The sequence below is a fragment of the Nerophis ophidion genome, linkage group LG20 (assembly GCF_033978795.1).
Source record: "Nerophis ophidion isolate RoL-2023_Sa linkage group LG20, RoL_Noph_v1.0, whole genome shotgun sequence".
NCBI lineage: Eukaryota > Metazoa > Chordata > Actinopteri > Syngnathiformes > Syngnathidae > Nerophis > Nerophis ophidion.
In genome coordinates, this window is record NC_084630.1 from 29,203,055 (window position 1) to 29,226,285 (window position 23,231).

General features: G+C 40.8%; 1 protein-coding gene across 2 annotated transcripts in view; it reads left to right on the forward strand.

The window, feature by feature from the left end:
• Positions 1 to 6,849: 6,849 nt before the first annotated feature.
• The window catches only part of slc2a15b (solute carrier family 2 member 15b), a 90,064-nt gene continuing 73,682 nt past the window's right edge, over positions 6,850 to 23,231 (forward strand). Inside the window, exons 1-2 of one of the 2 annotated variants that reach the window (XM_061880935.1) lie at positions 6,850 to 6,997; positions 19,860 to 19,958. In XM_061880935.1, the coding sequence (XP_061736919.1) occupies positions 6,953 to 6,997; positions 19,860 to 19,958 (144 nt within the window). In that variant the 5' untranslated portion in view covers positions 6,850 to 6,952. The remainder of the gene's footprint in view (positions 6,998 to 19,859; positions 19,959 to 23,231) is intronic. The other variant, XM_061880937.1, reaches the window with a different exon arrangement.

Here is a 23,231-nt window from a genome sequence, read left to right on the forward strand (position 1 = left end):
ACACACACACTAGGTGTGGCAAAATTATTCTCTGCATCTGATCCATCACCCTTGATCATCCCCTGGGAGGTGAAGGGAGCAGTGGGCAGCAGTGATGCAGCGCCCGGGAATCATTCATGGCGATTCAACCCCCAATTCCCACCCTTGAGTGTGGCCCGACTTAGAATCTTGTTTTGATTTTACATTGTATATTAATTTTGTCTGTGTGGGCAATTAAATTGATACAAAATGCATAAGAATAGCAGCCGCAACATTAATACGGCCACAACGACAGCTCTTGCTGACCTACTGCCCTCGGTAATGGCACCATTCCCAAAGTATGTGGGCTCTATTGATAACCTCACTAACAACTTTAACGACGCCCTGCGCGAAACCATTGATAACATAGCACCGCTAAAGTTAAAAAAGGCTCCAAAAAAGCGCACCCCGTGGTTTACAGAAGAAACTAGAGCTCAGAAATTATTATGCAGAAAGCTGGAACGCAAATGGCGCACGACTAAACTTGAGGTGCACCATCAAGCATTTAGTGATGGTTTAATAACTTATAAACGCATGCTTACCTTAGCTAAAGCTAATTATTACTCAAATCTCATCCACCGCAATAAAAACGATCCTAAATTTTTGTTTAGTACGGTAGCATCGCTAACCCAACAAGGGACTCCTTCCAGTAGCTCCACCCACTCAGCTGATGACTTTATGCAATTCTTTAGTAAGAAAATTGAAGTCATTAGAAAGGAGATTAAAGACAATGCGTCCCAGCTACAACGGGGTTCTATTAACACTGACACGATTGTATATACGGCGGATACTGCCCTCCAAAATAGTTTCTCTCGTTTTGAGGAAATAACATTAGAGGAATTGTTACAACGTGTAAATGGAATAAAACAAACAACATGTTTACTTGACCCTCTTCCAGGGAAACTGATCAAGGAGCTCTTTGTATTATTAGGTCCATCAGTGCTAAATATTATAAACTTATCACTTTCCTCGGGCACTGTTCCCCTAGCATTCAAAAAAGCGGTTATTCATCCTCTTCTTAAAAGACCTAACCTCGATCCTGACCTCATGGTAAACTACCGACCGGTGTCTCACCTTCCCTTTATTTCAAAAATCCTCGAAAAAATTGTTGCGGAGCAGTTAAATGAACACTTAGCGTCTAACAATCTATGTGAAACCTTTCAATCCGGTTTCAGGGCAAATCACTCGACGGAGACAGCCCTCGCAAAAATGACTAATGATCTATTGCTAACGATGGATTCTGATGCGTCATCTATGTTGCTGCTCCTCGATCTTAGCGCTGCTTTCGATACCGTCGATCATAATATTTTATTAGAACGTATCAAAACACGAATTGGTATGTCAGACTTAGCCCTGTCTTGGTTTAACTCTTATCTTACTGATAGGATGCAGTGTGTCTCCCATAACAATGTGACCTCGGACTACGTTAAGGTAACGTGTGGAGTTCCCCAGGGTTCGGTCCTTGGCCCTGCACTCTTCAGCATCTACATGCTGCCGCTAGGTGACATCATACGCAAATACGGTGTTAGCTTTCACTGTTATGCTGATGACACCCAACTCTACATGCCCCTAAAGCTGACCAACACGCCGGATTGTAGTCAGCTGGAGGCGTGTCTTAATGAAATTAAACAATGGATGTCCGCTAACTTTTTGCAACTCAACGCCAAAAAAACGGAAATGCTGATTATCGGTCCTGCTAGACACCGAACTCTATTTAATAATACAACTCTAACATTTGACAACCAAACAATTAAACAAGGCGACACGGTAAAGAATCTGGGTATTATCTTTGACCCAACTCTCTCCTTTGAGGCACACATTAAAAGCGTTACTAAAACGGCCTTCTTTCATCTCCGTAATATCGCTAAAATTCGCTCCATTCTGTCCACTAAAGACGCTGAGATCATTATCCATGCGTTTGTTACGTCTCGCCTCGACTACTGTAACGTATTATTTTCGGGTCTCCCCATGTCTAGCATTAAAAGATTACAGTTGGTACAAAATGCGGCTGCTAGACTTTTGACAAGAACAAGAAAGTTTGATCACATTACGCCTGTACTGGCTCACCTGCACTGGCTTCCTGTGCACTTAAGATGTGACTTTAAGGTTTTACTACTTACGTATAAAATACTACACGGTCTAGCTCCATCCTATCTTGCCGATTGTATTGTACCATATGTCCCGGCAAGAAATCTGCGTTCAAAGGACTCCGGCTTGTTAGTGATTCCCAAAGCCCAAAAAAAGTCTGCGGGCTATAGAGCGTTTTCCGTTCGGGCTCCAGTACTCTGGAATGCCCTCCCGGTAACAGTTCGAGATGCCACCTCAGTAGAAGCATTTAAGTCTCACCTTAAAACTCATTTGTATACTGTAGCCTTTAAATAGACTCCCTTTTTAGACCAGTTGATCTGCTGTTTCTTGTCTTTTTCTTCTATGTCCCACTCTCCCCTGTGGAGGGGGTCCGGTCCGATCCGGTGGCCATGTACTGCTTGCCTGTGTATCGGTTGGGGACATCTCTGCGCTGCTGATCCGCCTCGACATCTCTGCGCTGCTGATCCGCCTCCGCTTGGGATGGTTTCCTGCTGGCTCCGCTGTGAACGGGACTCTCGCTGCTGAGTTGGACCCACTTTGGACTGGACTCTCGCGACTATGTTGGATCCATTGTGGATTGAACTTTCACAGTATCATGTTAGACCCGCTCGACATCCATTGCTTTCCTCCTCTCTAAGGTTCTCATAATCATTATTGTCACAGACGTCCCACTGGATCATTATTGTCACCGATGTCCCACTGGGTGTGAGTTTTCCTTGCCCTTATGTGGGCCTACCGAGGATGTCGTGGTGGTTTGTGCAGCCCTTTGAGACACTAGTGATTTAGGGCTATATAAGTAAACATTGATTGATTGATTGATAAAATTAGGGAATAGGCAGAGAAAAAAAATCAAGTTTCACCATGAATATCCCAACGGCAGGTGAAACTGACAGCTAAATCCTCCTGATTAGTGATCAGGAAGGTGAGTCCTATGATGACTAAGCAAGAGCAGGTGTGGATAACAGTGCTCAGAATCAGTACTGAACACGCTGCAAGACAAAACCAAACAGGAAGTGAACCAAAAATAAAAGCGCTAGACAGGAAAATACATTACAAAGGAAAACAACCAATTATTGGCAGTGGCAATGTTGGTTTCCGGCCATGCCGCTTACGTGGAGTGATTTCTCCAGATTCTCTGAACCTTTTGATGATATTATGGACCGTGGATGTTGAAATCCCTAAATTTCTTGCAATCGCACTTTGAGAAACGTTCTTAAACTGATTGATTATTTGTTCAGGCAGTTGTGGACAAAGGGGTGCATATTTTTTGGGACGCTGTTTTTATACCCAATCATGGCACCCACCTGTACCCAATTAGCCTGCACACCTGTGGGATGTTCCAAATAAGTGTTTGATGAGCATTCCTCAACTTTATCAGTATTTTATGCCACCTTTCCCAACTTATTTGTCACGTGTTGCTTGCATCAAAATCTACCGTTCATGATTATTTGCAAAAAATAAATGTTTTTTGTTTGAACATCAAATATGTTGTCTTTGTAGCATATTCAACTGAATATGGGTTGAAATGATTTGCAAATCATTGTATTCCGTTTATATTTACATCTAACACAATTTCCCAACTCATATGGAAACAGGGTTTGTTAATCCACTATGGACTGGACTTTCACAATTTTGTGCTGGGTCCACTCGACATCCAATGCACCGGTCGCCCCAAAGGGGGGAGGTCACCCACATCTGCTGTCCTCTCCAAGGTTTCTCATTGTCATTCCACTGGGTTGAGTTTTTCCTTGACCTGATGTGGGATCTGAACCTTGTGCAGCCCTTTGAGACATTTGTGATTTAGGGCTATATAAGTAAACATTGATTGATTGATTATCCTAGTCTGCTTCGTCATCACCCTTCCATCCATCCATTTTCTACCGCTTATTCGCTTTGGGCTCGCGGGGGGCGCTGGTGCATATCTCAGCTAAAATCGGGTGGAAGGCGGCATACACCCCGGACAAGTCTCCACCTCATCGCAGGGCCAACACAGACAGACAGACAATATTCACACTCACATTCACACACTAGAGCCACTTTTAGTTTTGCCAATCAACTTATCATCATCATTACAGCACTTACATTTCAAGTTAAAGGCAAATGCTCATCTGGGTTCTTGGAATGGTGGCCACACTCATACTAATCCGAGCTAGGCTGACATTACTGTCACAAGTACCTCTGTCAATCGTTTATCTCCGAGCAAAATGAGCAGCCGAAGTTGGCTTGACAATTAATGTATTCAAAACCAAGTGCTTGATAGTCTATAGAATCAACACAAGGCTTGTTCTTACCATTTATGACCATGAAATTTCTCAAGTAACCAAATTTGCTTGCCGAGGCCATAAACTCCTCTCGAAAAATAAAAATAAAGCAGCACTGACCTGGAATAAAAGGACATCATATCATTTAAAATCAAAGATATTTAACACCTACTTGTCGTACTCTATGACCTTGAAGTCCCTGCAAAAACTAGTCGTTTCTCAAAATCATATGATAAGATTCAGGAATAAGGACTATCCAAAAAACAAAGCTCATTCCCATCACATCCACAATTAAAGCCTGTGACGCGTCTCATGCCGTCATCGTGTGGGGTGCAGTTCCGATCGTTAAAAGACACGTCATAGCAGGTTTGACTCGTGTTTATTCTTTCAATAAACCTCTTGTATGGCCAGTCGGTTGCGCCCATTTCTAGTGCGCCGGCTCCTCCTGCTGGTCGCGGCACACCTTTCGGTGTCCGGTGGCTGCGTCTGTTGCGGGGACTCATCTTGCTCGGGGTCTCTCTCGTCGCTCTCATGGTCGTTGGTGTCGGGTTGTTCCTCTCCTACTTTCTGCCCCGAATGTTCCCCCTACACCCCTTTTATGCTGCAGCAGAAGATAATGGGATTGAGCGCAGGTGTGTGGTGTACGCACCTGACGCTGATGGCTGCAGTGTCGCTCCAGGCGTGCCCCGCCTCTCCACTTTGCTGCATGCTCCGCCTTCTGGGCGCCATCTTGGGCCGGACCATCGTTTGTCCGAGCCCGCTGTCAGCTTGTCGGCTCCGCCTCTCCACAAAGCCATAGTCTTGAAGCTCTGCAGTCACAACAAACGCTGTACTCAAGTGGTAAGCACAATCTGCTTTGAAGAAATGATTGGAGGAAGAAGAAGCAGAAGAAAACAACCAAAACACTGGCAAGACATCTGCCATTAGATTGGACAAAACCTAAAGTTGCTGAACACTGTTGTCAAAGACATAATTTATGGAGACAGATAACACATATTGATGCCGAAGAAGTCAAATGGTGAAGATATGCAGTACAACATGAAATATGTACCATATTTTCCAGACTATAAGGCACACTTAAAATCTGTTTTTTCCCTCTCAAAACTTGACAGTGCGCCTTATCACCTTAATGTAAGGAATACGTTTGGTTGACCTTACCCACCTCGAAGCTATTTTATTTGGTACATGATGTAATGATAAATGTGACCGGTCAAACATAAGAGATAAGCCCAGGCTGCACTATGATGGCAATATGTCTCAAGTAAAAAACACCAACATTTTAAATGTTCCAATGAAAATATAGAACATTACACACAGCGCTCAAAAATCTATCAAAATGTTTTAGTACGACTTTGGTAAGTTATGAAGCCACACCGCTCTATGGATTGTCAGCGCATTAAACATACACATATTATTGTGGTGTGTGTATAAGGTAAGGCATTTTCTGGCATTTTGTTTTGCAATATTATGCAAAAACAACTTGTTTTACCTTCTGATACCTGCTGATCTTTATTTGAGATCTGCATAAATATCGAAAAACTACCAGAATCCGCCTTTATAGTCTGTGCCAACACCATAGTCGATAAGCTTCCTCTTTTCCTCTATCTTTTTGTCATGTGACATTCATTCTTCACCATTGCCATTTCAAATATAAAGTAGTGTAAAGTTCTTACTTATTAATCAGTAAACTCGCCATGAAAGTATAGTGAGTTTCCATTATTCACCCAAGTTATTAGAGAGTTACGGTCCGACAGTCTTTCACGGGACATTTTTCCGGTGTTTTTCTTTCCAGATGAGGCGATGATGCTCCGTTATTGATTGAAGTAAAGTCTGAATGTCACTAAACTAGTTAGCTCCATCTTTCGACACTTCTTCCACTCCCGTCCTTGCACGCTACACCGCTACAACAAAGATGACGGGGAGAAGACGCTGCCGAAAGTGAACCATGTAATTCGGAAGCGACTGTCAGAAAGCGGCTTGAAGATGATCTGTAAAACATCATCTATGCAACATTTTGACCAAAGAGCCACCATTACATGTTATGTAGACCACAAGGAAGTGTTTTACTTTTAGAAAAAGAATAAACTCCTTTAATGTGCCCTATAATCTGGTGCGCCTTACATATGAAAAAAGATAGAAAATAGACCATTCATCGGCAGTGCGCCTTATAAACCGGTGCGCCATATGGTCCGGAAAATACGGTATGTATGTATCCTTTGATCTTTTAGCACGTGACCCTGGTTTAAAAAAGACACTTAGGGTATAACACAGTTTTCCCTTCAATAAATATAAGCATCCTTCTCAATATCAACTTTTACTTCTTTAAAAGTGTGCTCATGATGTGATGTTGTTTAGCCCCTGGGCTCAGTCACGTGACTCACCGTGGTGAGTTTGACAAGTTTGTACATTCCGCCGCTCCCCCCCCCCCACCCCCCCCCCCCCCCCCCCCGCCCCCCCACGCCTTCACTCTGTGTGTCACAGGGGCGTGGAGAACACAAATTAACACGAAGGGTCAGTGCTTATAAAGTTTTACACATGAGACCTCTCTCGTTTTCACACAGAGGGACTAACTTTTCACCACCTCGATGGCGGAGGAACTGTTGGTGTTGAAGGATGCATCATTTCGCTCGGTGAGTAATAAAAGTGACAGTTGTGATACTGATAGAGTTTTGCATTGAATTTGAAATATTTCAGATAGATAATGAAGACTCTTGAACGCATCATAACAATCCCCTCAATTCACCTAAAACGGATTAACTCGCTGGAATATAAAGACAATGCAACATACATTCATAAACATGGATGCATGTGCAAAAGTGCAGGATATTTATCTGTACAGTAATCTATTTATTTATATCTGCACCTTATTGCTCTTTTATCCTGCACTACAACCAACTAATGCTGGTATAGCTCGGTTGGTAGAGTAGCCGTGCCAGCAACTTGAGGGTTGCAGGTTGGATCCCCGCTCCCGCCATCCTAGTGACTGCGGTTATGTCCTTGGGCAAGACACTTTACCCACCTGCTTCCAGTGCCAACCACACTGGTTTAAAATGTAATTTAAATATTGGGTTTCACTATGTAAAGCGCTTTGAGTCACTAGAGAAAAAGCGCTATATAAATATAGTTCACTTCACTTCACTTAATGCAGGTGTAGGGACCTATGGCTCTCGAGCCAGATGTGGCTCTTTTGATGACTGCATCTGGCGCTCAGAAAAATATTATCTGACATTGCTTAACATGAAAAGTAATGAATAATTCCGCTGGTTATCAAAGTGTTAAAAATAACGTTCAAAATATAAAACTTTTTTAATTCATCCATCTGTTTTTATACCTGCCTTTTTAACAAGTCGCATCAATGGTAAGAATTATTTTATTTAGTATCGGTTAGTTTCAGAATAACAATGTTATTAAAAAGAATTAGATATTTATTATCCGCTGAAAATGTTAGTCTTACTTAAAAATTCAGACATTTAGTTGTATTCAGTGTTAAAAAAATATTATATGGCACTCACGGAAATACATTTCAAAATATTTGACTTTCATGGCTCTCTAAGCCAAAAACGTGGTGAGGTGGTTCGTGGTTCGGGCATCTGGTCAAGATGCCACCCGAACGCTTCCCTGTGGAGGTGTTTAGGGCACGTCTGACCGGTAGGAGGCCATGGGGAAGACCCAGGACACCTTGGGAAGACAATGTCTCCTGGCTGATGGATGGATGGATGGATGAAAGGATGGAAATTTGAATGACAATAAAAGGATGTCGAAGTCTCTAAGTCAGTGGTTCTTAACCTTGTTGGAGGTACCGAACCCCACCAGTTTCATATGCGCACTACCCAAACCCTTCTTTAGTGAAAAATAAAATGTTTTTTCTTAATTTAATGATGTTATTATATTAAAGAAATATTAATAAAGATATATTTTACAAACAGAAAGTTACAGGAAAGTACACATGATCCCATGTTTACATGTCATAGTGCAACATGAGAATGTTTTATTTATTGCAGGGGTCGGGAACGTTTTTGGCTGAGAGAGCCATGAAAGCCAAATATTTAAAAATGTATTTCCGTGAGAGCCGTATAATATTGTTTTAACACTAAATACAACTAAATGCGTGCATTTTAAGTAAGACCAACATTTTTAGAGTATAATAAGTCTCTTGTTCTTTTTGATAACATTGTTATTCTGAAGTTAACCGATGAAAAATACAATACTTCTTACCAATAATGCGACTTCTAGAAAACGAATGGATATATTAAAATACAAACCCCGTTTCCATATGAGTTGGTAAATTGTGTTAGATGTAAACATAAACGGAATACAATGATTTGCAAATCATTTTCAACCCATATTCAGTTGACTATGCTACAAAGACAACATATTTGATGTTCAATCTGATAAACATTTTTTTTGTGCAAATAATCATTAACTTTAGAATTTGATGCCAGCAACACATGACAAAGAAGTTGGGAAAGGTGGCAATAAATACTGATAAAGTTAAGGAATACTCATCAAACACTTATATGGAACACCCCAGAGGTGTGCAGGTTAATTGGGAACAGGTGGGCGCCATGATTGGGTATAAAAACAGCTTCCCAAAAAATGCTCAGTCTTTCACAAGAAGGGATGGGGCGAGGTACACCCCTTTGTCCACAATTGCGTGAGCAAATAGTCAAACAGTTTCAGAATAATGTTTTTCAAAGTGCAATTGCAAGAAATTTAGGATTTTCAACATCTACGGTCCATAATATCATCAAAAGGTTCAGAGAATCTGGAAAAATCACTCCACGTAAGCGGCATGGCTGGAAACCAACATTGAATGACCGTGACCTTCGATCCCTCAGACGGCACTGTATCAAAAACCGACATTAATCTCTAAAGGATGTCACCACATGGGCTCAGGAACACTTTAGAAAACCACTGTCACTAAATACAGTTGGTCGCTACATCTGTAAGTGCAAGTTAAAGCTCTACTCTGCAAAGCAAAAGCCATTTATCAACAACATCCAGAAACGCCGCCGGCTTCTCTGGGCCAGAGATCATCTAAGATGGACTGATGCAAAATGGAAAAGTGTTCTGTGGTCTGACGAGTCCACTTTTCAAATTATATTTGGAAACTTTGGACGTGGTGTCCTCCGGAACAAAGTGATTGTTATAGGCGCAAAGTTCAAAAGCCAGCATCTGTGATGGTATGGGGGTGTATTAGTGCCCAAGGCATGGGTAACTTACACATCTGTGAAGGCACTATTAATGCTGAATGGTCCATACAGGTTTTGGAGCAACACATGTTTTCATCCAAGCAACGTTATCATGGACGCCCCTGCTTATTTCAGCAAAACAATTCCAAGCCACGTGTTACAACAAGCGTGGCTTCGTATTAAAAGAGTGCTTTCCTGGCCTGTCTGCAGTCCAGACCTGTCTCCCATCGAAAATGTATGGCGCATTATGAACCGCAAAATACGACAACAAGACCCTGGACTGTTGAACAACTTAAGCTGTACATCAAGCAAGAATGGTAAAGAATTCCACTTTCAAAGCTTCAACAATTAAGATTCCTCAGTTAGTGAAGTGAATGATATTTATATAGCGCTTTTCTCAAGTGACTCAAAGCGCTTTACATAGTGAAACCCAATACCTAAGTTACATTTAAACCAGTGTGGGTGGCACTGGGAGCAGGTGGGTAAAGTGTCTTGCCCGAGGACACAACGGCAGTAACTAGGATGGCACAAGCGGGAATCGAACCTGCAACCCTCAAGTTGCTGACACGGCCACTCTACCAACCGAGCTATACCGCCCCAAGTTCCCAAACTTTGTTGAGTGTTGTTAAAAGAAAAGGTGATGAAACACAATGGTGAACATGCCCTTTCCCAACTACTTTGGCACGTGTTGCAGCCATGAAATTCCAAGTTAATTATTATTTGCAAAAAAAAACAACATTTATGAGTTTGTACATCAAATATCTTGTCTTTGTAGTGCATTCAACTGAATATGGGTTGAAAAGGGATTTGCAAATCATTGTATTCCGTTTATATTTACATTTAGCACAATTTCCCAACTATTAATGGAAACGGGGTTTGTAAAAAAAAAAAAGTTACATCATTCTTTTTAATAATGACAGTATATATTACATTGTGTCCTATTCTGTGTGTAAAAGGTAAACTTAAATAAGACCACAAAGGAGACGCTCTTTTGCATTCTTCTCCTTTGAAAAGCAAATATAAGCAGCATGCATGCCTGTGGATGTCTGCTCCCGCTCGTTATGTCTAACTGCTCGCTAATGAGCACAGATTAAATGCTGACTGGGCAGCATTATCTGCCGGCCGCTATTTTCACGTGTCACCATGAAACTCTGTCCACCATGCTTTTTGTTTCTAAATCATGTTCCTTTCAAGCATCCATGAAGCCTTGATGGCCAGATTGTGTCTACTTCCTGTCTGTATTTGATAACCACATTTCTGCTTGATCTTTCATTTAGCTGTTTGTGCCCAATTTAGGGTGTTAGCCAAGAAGGCAGCACCGATTGCATTGCAAGATCCCATTGACTTCTAATCAATCAATCAATCAATCAATCATCCATCCATTTCCTACCGCGTATTCCCTTTTGGGGTTGCGGGGGGCGCTGGCGCCTATCTCAGCTACAATCGGGCGGAAGGCGGGGTACACCCTGGACAAGTCGCCACCTCATCGCAGGGCCAACACAGATAGACAGACAACATTCACACTCACATTCACACACTAGGGACCATTTAGTGTTGCCAATCAACCTATCCCCAGGTGCATGTCTTTGGAAGTGGGAGGAAGCTGGAGTACCCGGAGGGAACCCACGCAGTCACGGGGAGAACATGCAAACTCCACACAGAAAGATCCCGAGGACTGCAGGAACTTCGTATTGTGAGGCAGACGCACTAACCCCTCTGCCACCGTGAAGCCCATCAATCAATGTTTATTTATATAGCCCTAGGTCACAAGTGTCTCAAAGGGCTGCACAAACCACGACATCCACGGTACAGAGTCCACATTAGGGCAAGGAAAAACTCACCCCAGTGGGACGTCGGTGACAATGACTATGAAAAACCTTGGAGAGGACCCCGAACCCCCCCCCCCCCCCCACCCCCCCACCCGCTCTCACCAACCAGGGGAGACCAAAGGCAATGGATGTCGAGTGGGTCTAACATGATATTGTGAAAGTTGTCATGATCCACATCTTGGATCATGGCATATTCTGGTTTTGGTTCTGTTTTTATCACATTCTGTCTAGTATTTGTCTTCTTCAGTTCTTTGTGGCACTTCCTGGTTTTGTTCCGTTGTCATAGTTACCCATTTAGTATCATCTGTCCCTCTTTTGATCACGCGCACCTGCCCTTGATTAGTTATCTCCCTATTAAAGCCCGCCTTTGTTTGACATGCTTTCTTGGACTCTTGTTTGCTTCACGCTACAGTTGACGTCACTCTTTCCAGCATTGTGGTAACTACCTTTGTGTACATTAGCTTTCATGCTATTTCAGTTGTTTGTCCCTAGCTCATGCTAGCGCTTTCTGTTTTGTTTGTTAGTGCCTTCGAGCAAGTGTTTTGGTTCTTAGACTGTTTTAGTTAGTATAAATAAATTATTGGTCCTACCTCACGCTGTATCCATCTTCGCTGCACCCATGAGAGAACAACTCGTCACCACAATGCCACCAAGACGTCACAAAAGTCCAATACATAGTGGATCTAACATAACGGTGAGAGTCCAGTCCATAGTGGATCCAATATAGTAGAGAGAGTCCAGTCCATAGGGGAGCCAGCAGGAGACCATCCCAAGCGGAGAAGGGTCAGCAGCGCAGAGGGTCAGCAGCGCAGAGATGTCCCCAACCGATACACAGGGGGGCAGAGGAGAAAAGAAAAGAAACGGCAGATCAAATGGTCTAAAAAGGGGGTCTATTTAAAGGGTACCCACGGGGACCCAATTTAAATCATTTTGCATAATTCACACAAATGTGTACGTGCTATTTCAGTTGTTTGTCCCTAGCTCATGCTAGCGCTTTCTGTTTTGTTTGTTAGTGCCTTCGAGCAAGTGTTTTTGGTTCTTAGACTGTTTTAGTTAGTATAAATAAATTATTGTTCCTACCTCACGCTGTGTCCATCTTCGCTGCACCCACGAGAGAACAACTCGTCACCACAATGCCACCAAGACGTCACAAAAGTCCAATACATAGTGGATCTAACATAACGGGGAGAGTCCAGTCCATAGTGCATCCAATATAGTAGAGAGTCCCGTCCATAGGGGAGCCAGCAGGAGACCATCCCAAGCGGAGAAGGGTCAGCAGCGCAGAGATGTCCCCAACCGATACACAGGGGGGCAGAGGAGAAAAGAAAAGAAACGGCAGATCAACTGGTCTAAAAAGGGGGTCTATTTAAAGGGTACCCATGGGGACCCAATTTAAATAATTTTGCATAATTCACACAAATTTGTACGTGACTACTGAGGACCATTTAAAAAAAAAAGTTAAAATTAAATATGACATGATCCTCAGAATCCTTTTAAAAGGTTTCCCTTTAGGGACCTGTTTTTTTTTTTGGTCCCCATACCATCAGAAGTCCCCTAAAGGTGACTGTGTAAACAGAGCAATGTCCCCAATCAGTAAGCATTGCAAGAACACACACACACACTCACAGACTAAGAGAGACGCTGCCGCGCAAAATAAACTATGTGAGAGGAATAGAGTAATTTGTTGAACGTATAGAAGAAAATCTGCAACAAAAGTATCGATCTTATCACACAAGGATGGATCCGATACATATACCCACCTTGGTATCCATACTATCTATATTTGGATCCATTCACCTAGCCCAAGGGTCGGCAACCCAAAATGTTCAAAGAGCCATAATGGTGAAAAAATACAAAAAAGATATCTGTCAGGAGCCGCAAAAAAATGTAGTTCCTTCTACAAGTCTTGTTATGAAAGCAACACATGATGTAAGTGTTTATATTTGTTACATTACACTGCCAGCTCTTAAATGTGAGGCATGTGCTGTATTTGGTTTTGATGTTGTTCTTGTTTGAGAATATCTGCTTACACAGGAATTAGTTTTGTTTGTAACCTGCCACATGTCTGAAAGAAAGGTGTGTTGCAGGCTGACGCACATTTTCGTGGACAGAAATGTTTACATTTAATATTTATTCTACACATTTTTACAACATTGGAAAACAATCTTTCTGTGGCAGCATCGGAGAAAGTTATACGTGTAAAGCAGGGGTGCCCACACTTTTTCAGCAGGCGTGCCACTTATCAAACGGCCCAGTTGGTGTGATCTATCTCATATGGACACACACACACACACACACACACACACACACACACACACTGGTTATCATTTGGAATGGGGGCTAAGTTTACAAATGAGTTTTAAGATGGGACTTAAATGCTTTACTGAGGTGGAATCTCGAACTGTTACCGGGAAGGCATTCCAGAGTACTGGAGCCCCAAAAGAAAACGCTCTATAGCCTGCAGACTTTGTTTGGGCTCTGGGAATCACTAATAAGCCGGAGTCCTTTGAAGCAGATTTCTTGCCGGGACATATGGTACAATACAATCGGCAAGATAAGATGGCGCTAGACCGTGAACTATTTTATACATAAGTAGTAAAACCTTACAGTCACATCTTAAATGCACAGGAAGCCAGTACAGGTGAGCCAGTATAGGTATATATGTATATATAGGTATATACAGTGCAGGAGTAAAATAATCAAACTTTCTTGTTCTTGTCAAAAGTCTAGCAGCCGCATTTTGTACCAACTGTAATCGTTTCATGCTAGACATGGGGAGACCCGAAAATAATACGTTACAGCAATCGAGACGAGACGTAAAGAACGCATGGATAATGATCTCAGCGTCGCTAGTGGACAAAATGGAGAAGATGGTATCCACTCTTGTACAAAGCCGTCATTAAGGTTTAGCTACAGCACAGGTGTCAAACTCAAGGCTGGTTCTGGCTCGCCATGTGATTTAATTTGGCCCACCACATCATTTAATGTGAGTTGAGTTTGAGTTTATTTGGAACATGCAATCATACAACATGATACATCACAATTTCCAGTTTCTCTTTTCACCATGTTCGAAAAGGAATAGGAAGAAGCAGAGCTTATTTAATCCTACACCTTTTTTTCTTCTTTTTTTTTTTACATAACAGTTGCTAAAATGTTTGTCCACTTCCTGTTCTCAATTTATTCACAATAAACTCCGTATCACAATAAAAATAAATAAATAGTAGTGAGCAAAGTAAGTTATATTTCATATGATGAGATAAGTAATATTATTTTGAGAATGAAAGAATGGATGGATTAAATAAATTCAGAATGTTTATCATGGTTCTTCACTTTAAGTTTGAAGAGTTTCTTGAAGTGGATCATATTATTACATTGTTTGATTTCTTTGGTTAATCCATTCCATAATTTAATTCCACATACTGATATACTGAAGGTCCTAAGTGTTGTACGTGCATACAAATGTTTTAAATTCCATTTTTCTCTAAGATTTTATTTCTCCTCTTTTTTGAGAATAATTGTTGTATATTCTTAGGTAGCAGGTTATAGTTTGCTATGTGTAAAATTTTAGCTGTTTGCAAATTCACTATGTTGTGGAATTTCAGTATCTTTGCTTCAATAAATAAAGGGTTTGTATGTTCTCTATATCCAACATTATGTATTATTCTTATCGATCGTTTTTGTAACACCGTTAGTGAACGAAGTGTACTTTTGTAATTATTTCCCCATATTTCTACACTGTAACTCAGATATGTTAAACACTAGTGAGCAGTAGAGAATATAAAGTGATTTTTGGTTTTGCTTTATTCATTATTGACGGTTCTTGCTACTTTATGTTGTATATTTTTTCTATGAGATTTCCAGTTCAATTTATCATCGATAATTATACCTAGAAATTTGGTTTCATTCACTTCCATCCGCTTATTTTTTACTCTTTAGTATAATCTGATCATGCAAGAAGAAATTCCAAGCATTATTTTTTTTTAATTTGTTACATTGACTTACGATTAAAAAGCAAGTTACCCATCCATCAGTTGTTAGAAAAATATGATAATCAGTCACAACTGCTTTTGCAAATGCTTGACAAGGCCTATAAATTTGTATTTACACATATATTTATTGTTCAATGCGACCCTCCTAATTAAGGCAGCCATAATTGCAAAAAAACCTTCTAATGCAACTCTCAACACTTTGGTTTCCCAACATCTTGTTGTTTGCTGACAAGAAAAAAAATATTGCTACAAACATACAGCATTTGCCATTGGCACAATTGTAGTCATATATGTTAAAACCAAATACCTATGCAATATCAAATACCTAATATATTACGGTACAGGAGAGGAAGAAGAAGCCACAGATGCAAGGACGTTGTTTAGCTCTATTTATCATATTTACAATAGCACCAAGTGTGAAACTAAACCAAAATGTGGATGTGTGCGACTATGTCGAGCGATTATGGTAAATGGGTTGTACTTGTATAGCGCTTTTCTACCTTCAAGTTACTCAAAGCGCTTTAACACTACTTCCACATTTACCCATTCACACACACATTCACACACTGATGGAGGGAGCTGCCATGCAAGGCGCTAACCAGCACCCATTAGGAGCAAGGGTGAAGTGTCTTGCTCAGGACACAACGGATGTGACAAGGTTGGTACTAGGTATGGATTGAACCAGGGACCCTCGGGTTGCACACGGCCACTCTCCCACTGCCCCACGCCGTCCCTATCTGATGAGTGTTACCAGGAGTGTTGAGCGAGAGGCGGAAGTCCGTGGGGGGCAAGGCGAACTCGGAGATTCAGGGACAGGCAGGAGGTCAGGGTTAAGAGTGAGGCGTCAAAGTCCCTGTCCAGGCGGGAGGTTGAGATCCAAGAAGGCAGCCAGGGAACCAAAGGGAATTGGGGACACGAGACACACCTCTCGTGATCAGGAAACAGGGGAATGCTAATGGTTGGCGACAAGGAACACGAGACAAATGAACACAGAGGGGAGAAACACAGAGAGAGAGAGAGAGTGCACATAGAGCTAGACGTGTCGGCTTACTGTAAGGGAACAGGTATCTACGTTCTGGCCCGGAACTCAGGTTTGTGCTGGCTTAAGAAGCACAGGGAACTTATCAGCGTCAAGTGTGCGCTCTTGGAGGTTCGTCCTGTATGTGCGGCTTGAAATAAATAACATTATTAATTGGAATTCAAACATGGTTAATTGTTTGTGATTAATCGCATTGCAGTAGGAAGGGGGTTCATATGGTCTGATTCGTTGCTGTTTAACTGACACATGAAACGTGACAAATTGGTGGTGTGCATTATCTACTTTGGCCGCGAGACAGCCTTACAGTGTTGAGTATTTTAAATGTGTTCTGTGGGAGTTCCAACTTTGACCACAGCGTTAGTTCAGTCCGGTTGCAGTTTATTTGGAACATGCATACGATACAATGTAATGCATCACACAATCCTAGTTGTTTCATTACAGCACGTCCAAAAAGGAGTAGGAAGAAGTAGAGCTTATTCAATTCTACCACTTTTCATACCATAGCAATTTTATACAGTTTCCTTGTTTTCTGTAACAGAACAGTGAACAAATACATAATAAATTAAGAATTTACCATAGTAAGCAAATATATATTAAATACATAAATCATCTTTTTCTCAATAAAAAGAAGAACAAAATAGTGTTCAAGATGTTCTTCATAATTCTTTTTCTGCATACTTTGTGAACACTTGTAGTTTGAACAGTCTCTTAAACTGAATCATATTGGTGCTGAGTTTGTGTCACGACATGGACTTGGATTTGTTTTGCTTCTTCCACACAAAGGATGATTGGCACGAGCCAGACGAGAGTGTGAGTACATATTTGATTTATTTACACACTATAATACAAAACAGGAAAACAAAGGGTGCGCACAATGGCGAAAAAAACTAGACTATACTCAAAAACAAAAACAGCACAATGGCATGACTATACACAAACGAACAAAAGACACTAACTGTGGCACAAACAAACCAAAAACTTGCACTGAGGCATAAATAAACAAACTTACCTGGCGTGATCAGAAAACAAACAGCGTGGCTAGGCATGAATGTAGATGAGGGACAGGTAGGGGCGTGGTCATGTGAGTAGGTCGGTAGGAGGAGTTCAATACGATACAAAGTTGCCAGGACAATGACAGAAAACGAATGGCTTAAATAATGACATGACAATGATTATTAATAGGTGAAGTGAAGTGAATTATATTTATATAGCGCTTTTCTCTAGTGACTCAAAGCGCTTTATATAGTGAAACCCAATATCTAAGTTACATTTTTTAAACCAGTGTGGGTGGCACTGAGAACAGGTGGGTAAAGTGTCTTGCCCAAGGACACAACGGCAGTGACTTGGCTGGCGGAAGCGGGGATCGAACCTGCAACCTTCAAGTTGCTGGCACGGCCGCTCTACCAACCGAGCTATACCGCCCCCCTGTGAGGTGTGAGGGCTTAGGACAGGGGCGTGACATGGAGACCAGGTGGAAACTAATGAGTTGGCATGGAGACGAAAACAAACCAGGAAGTGCAAAAACAGAACTGAATTTCCAAAAACCAAAACATAACATGACCAAACATGACGAATAACAAAACATAATCTGCAGGTGTGACAGTTTGATATATTGGCCTAATCCTTTCCATAATTTAATTCCACATACCCAGTAAGTGTTGTACGTGCCTACACGTTTTAAATTATATTTTCCTTTAAGGTTATATTTCTCCTCTTTTGTTGAGAAGAATTGTTGTACATAATTGGGTAGCAAGTTTTAGTTTGCTTTGTACATCATTTTAGCTATTTTCAAATGCACCAAATTGTTGAATTTCAATAATTGTGTTTTAATAAATCACAATTATTAAATTGTGATTGCTTTCCATAATTGTCCCTTTTCGGTGTCGCAGAGGGGGTGCTGGAGCCTATCTCAGCTGCATTCGGGCGGAGGGCATTGTACACCCTGGACAAGTCGCCACCTCATCGCAGAGGCTGCCATATCGTTAAATTTCAATAATAGTGATTTAATAAATCACACTTATTAAATTGTGATTGCATTCCCTAGTTTGCAGTAGGCTGCATGGCAAAATGATTACTCCCTCTTCCTCTCACGCGAGACCCACACAGGAATGAGGCCATATGAATTCCTATCCTACTGTAGTTAATGCGTTCATTTTGACATCCCTACTTTTAGGTTTTTTGGTTGATATTTATTAGAGATGTCCGATAATGGCTTTTTTTTGCCGATATCCGATATTCCGATATTGTCCAACTCTTAATTACCGATTCCGATATCAACCGATACTGATATATACAGTAGTGGAATTAACACATTATTATGCTTAATTTTGTTGTGATGCCCCACTGGATGCATCAAACAATGTAACAAGGTTTTCCAAAATAAATCAACTCAAGTTATGGAAAAAAATGCCAACATGGCACTGCCATATTTATTATTGAAGTCACAAAGTGCATTATTTTTTTTAACATGCCTCAAAACAGCAGTTTGGAATTTGGGACATGCTCTCCCTGAGAGAGCATGATGAGGTTGAGGTGGGCGGGGTTGGGGGGGGGGGGGGGGGGTGGTACAGGTGGGGGGTAGCGGCTGAATATTGTAGTTCCCGGAAGAGTTAGTGCTGCAAGGGATTCTGGGTATTTGTTCTGTTGTGTTTATGTTGCGTTACGGTGCAGATGTTCTCCCGAAAATGTGTTTGTCATTCTTGTTTGGTGTGGGTTGCACAGTGCGGCGCATATTTGCAACAGTGTTAAAGTTGTTTATACGGCCACCCTCAGTGTGACCTGTATGGCTGTCGACCAAGTATGCTTGCATTCACTTGTGTGTGTGAAAAGTCGTAGATGTTATTTGATTGGGCCAGCATGCAAAAGCAGTGCCTTTAAGGTTTATTGGCGCTCTGTACTTCTCCCTACGTCCGTGTACCACTCCGTACAGTGGCGTTTTAAAAAGTCGTAAATTTTACTTTTTGAAACTGATGCCGATAATTTCCGATATTACATTTTAAAGCATTTATCGGCCGATAATATCGTCTTCTCCAATATTTATCCATCTTTGGGACGGCACTATGCATCTCCAGTGACTAGGAATTCTGGTAGGGTTTATTTGAAAACACCACTATGTCCATTATTATATTCCGAACTAAAATAATCTTGATTGAAATGGAATAAATTAGCATTCCATTGGTAAAAGAATTATCAACAAGACCAAATAAAATCAAAAGGCAGATACAATACTTTTTGATTGATTGATTGATTGAAACTTGTATTAGTAGATTGCACAGTACAGTACATATTCCGTACAATTGACCACTAAATGATAACACCCCAATAAGTTTTTAGACTTGTTTAAGTCGGGGCCCACGTTGATCAATTCATGGTAAGCAGTGCACCTTTGAGCAGTGCACCAACTTATTGTTTTTAAAAAATGTCCCTCCTGGTTTCCTCCTCAGCACCTCACAAAGTCCCTGCTGGCGGTGGCTTTCCTGTCCTCATTTGGCAGCTCAATGCTCTATGGCTTCAATTTGGCTGTCGTCAACTCTCCGGCGCAGGTTTGTTACACAAGTCGTTTTGACCGTTTTCATAACACGGGAAAAAAAATATATATAAAATATAAATATGTCAACATTGCCAGATGACGTTTGAAGCAGAGGTAAGTGCATAAACATCCCGTGGGGACGTGTGGGTTAAGGACACCTCCATCACATGTCTTGGTCACTCCTTCAATCTTGGATTTGATGCGGGACAGAAGTAGAGAAAATGTGTTGTTCCACTTCACGCGAAAGCATGTGAGATTTATGCGTTGATGGTTCTAGCTATAATGGCGCCCTGGGAGACACCCCCCACTGGCCTGCCTCCCACTGGTTGTATCACATTAGCTACCAACGTAACGTTAGATTATTTCATCACATTCCTTTTATGAAATGGTGGGGTTTAAGTCAGGGGTCACCGCATCCGGCCCGCCAGCATACAAATTCCGGCGGCCCCCGGAAGTACCAAGTTAAAAAAAATAAAAATAAAAAATAAAAATAAATATATATATATATATATATATATATATATATATATATATATATATATATTATGGCTGGGCAACGATTAAAAATTTTAATCAAAGTTAATCACACTATTTGTCCGATTAATCACGATTAACTGCATTTTATACGCAAAGCCCAATAATGAATTCAAAAGTAGTGTGTAGTGCACCTTTATTGGAATATTCTCCCACATGAACAAAAGCACCAAAACATTTGTTGTGCAAACACAATTTAAATCAGTCCTTGTTAAACTGTAGCAGTTAAATAGCATATTTTATGAAAATCAACTAAAAAAATGTAAATACAAACATTTAAGCTTATTTCCACTGCCATGGTATTTAAGTTATCCTGTTTGTTATGGAAAATAAATCTACATACAAATCTCTGAGCCACAATCATAACATCCGAACAGGCAATTTCTGAGGTAACAGCAGGAAAAAAATTTTTATCAGGGATCTTATGTTTAAAAAACCTATATTATAGGTAGTGGGCTGTTTTAGGGAATTTTTGATCAAATTATCCGTAGTAGCAATATTAATAATGTTGTGTTTATTCTGCGTAGTGCACTTAGAATAATTACGACCATATCTAGGAATTGATATGATGGGAATTTTTCGATTGTTTGCTTGGTGCTTTGATAAACTGAACGCATCATATACATGGTACTATGTTGTGATGTTATGAGCCAGGGGAAAAAAGAACTACCCTATCCAGCATGCAACAGGAGTGACGAGCATGCGCGGTAGCCCGGTATAGGTTGTGTGTCGCCATGACGGCATCTTATATGTTGTGATATGCACGCTCTGAAAGCAAACGTTAAGAACTCAGCCAACACTCCTCGTCTGCATTATTCATAAATAGACAGACAACACATATAGTCCGCTGCTTCACAGGCCGCTGGATGTAGCCGGCAAAGTATTCCCATGCTAGCTAGCCGGTCTAGCAAGCACGCATCATTCAGTCCAAAACGGCGCGATCCATCCACATCCAGAATTGTCTGGCGGTCGTAAGTGATCCCGGAGTGACCACGCTGTAAGCCAGCCATGAAATTTGCAGAATTGTCCGGTATTTTTGCCAAATGTTCCATCTTTACAAAGAGCCCCTCGAAGCCGAAGCTTATCCGGGCGACGCCATCTTGTTAAGAAAAGGCGTTAACAAAATAAAAGCATGTAAATAACATACGCAAATGTGCGATAAAATAATTGTCGGCGTTAATAGATTGATGAGTTAACTCGTAATTAACGCATTAATTTGCCCACCCCTAATATATATACATATATATATATATATATATATATATATAAAAAAAAATATATATATATATAATTTTTCTACCGCTTGTTACTTTTGGTGTCTTCTGGCACTTCAGGCAAATCCTATGGTCTAAAAATTCCTTTTCCCATGAATGTGACATCATCGTGCTTGGAATACATATATAAATATATGTATGTATGTATGTATGTATGTATATATATATGTATGTATATATATATATATATATATATATAAATATATGTATGTATATATATATATATATATATATATATATATATATATATATATATATATATATACAAACCCCGTTTCCATATGAGATGGGAAATTGTGTTAGATGTAAATATAAACGGAAGGCTATGATTTGCAAATCATTTTCAACCCATATTAAGTTGAATAAGCTACAACAGGGGTAGGGAACCTATGGCTCGCGAGCCAGATGTGGCCCCTTTGGTAACTACATCCGGCTCTCTGGTAAATCTGAGCTGACATTGCTTAACACGATAAGTAATGAATAATTCTACTTGTAATCACAGTGTTAAAAATAATTTGCAAAATATAAAACATTCTCAAACATTTTTAGTCCATCCATCCTTTTTTATACCGCACCTGTTCAAGAAGTTGCGTTAGTGGTAATAAGTTATTTAATATTGGTTAGGGTGGGGCACGCCCTCCAGGGGGTTCTTCAGACCACCAAGCATTGACATGAGAGCCTGTTTTAGGGTTACAATATGTATATATTTTTTTCAATAAGTCTCTCAGTTGCTTTCCAGCAATTGTCTTTTTCTCTCTCGTCCTTACTCGCGCTCTGGCTCCAGCCCCAACCATGTCTCTTCTCCTGGGTGCTGCTTATCACACAGCAACAGGTGATTAGATAACAAGGCCCAGGTGGGCCTTCTACGCATCTGTCGCTGATTTCGAGGCCGAGCCTGGCAACAACCCGCTTCGCTGCAGCCCCGCAGGCCACGCCCCCTCCACAGTTAACTTCAGAATAACAATGTTATTACAAAGAATAGCAGACCTATTATAAATGTTGGTCTTACTTAAACATGCAGGCGTTTAGTTGTGTTCAGTGTTAAAAAAATATATATATGCCTCTTACGAAAATACAATTAAAATATTTGGCTTCTCGGCTCTCTCAGCCAAAAAGGTTCTCGACCCCTGAGCTACAAAGACATATTTGATGTTCAAACTGATGAACATTTTTTTTTTGCAAATAATCATTAACTGTAGAATTTTATGCCAGCAACACCTGACAAAGAAGTTAGGAAAGCTGGCAATAAATACTGATAAAGTTGAAGAATGCTCATCAAACACTTATTTGGAACATCCCACAGGTGTGCAGGCTAATTGGGAACAGGTGGGTGCCATGATTGGATATAAAAGCAGCTTTCATGAAATGCTCAGTAATTCACAAACAAAGATGAGGCGAGGGTCACCACTTTTTAAGCAAATTATCGAACAGTTTTAGAACAACATATCTCAATGAGGTATTGCAAGGAATTTAGGGAT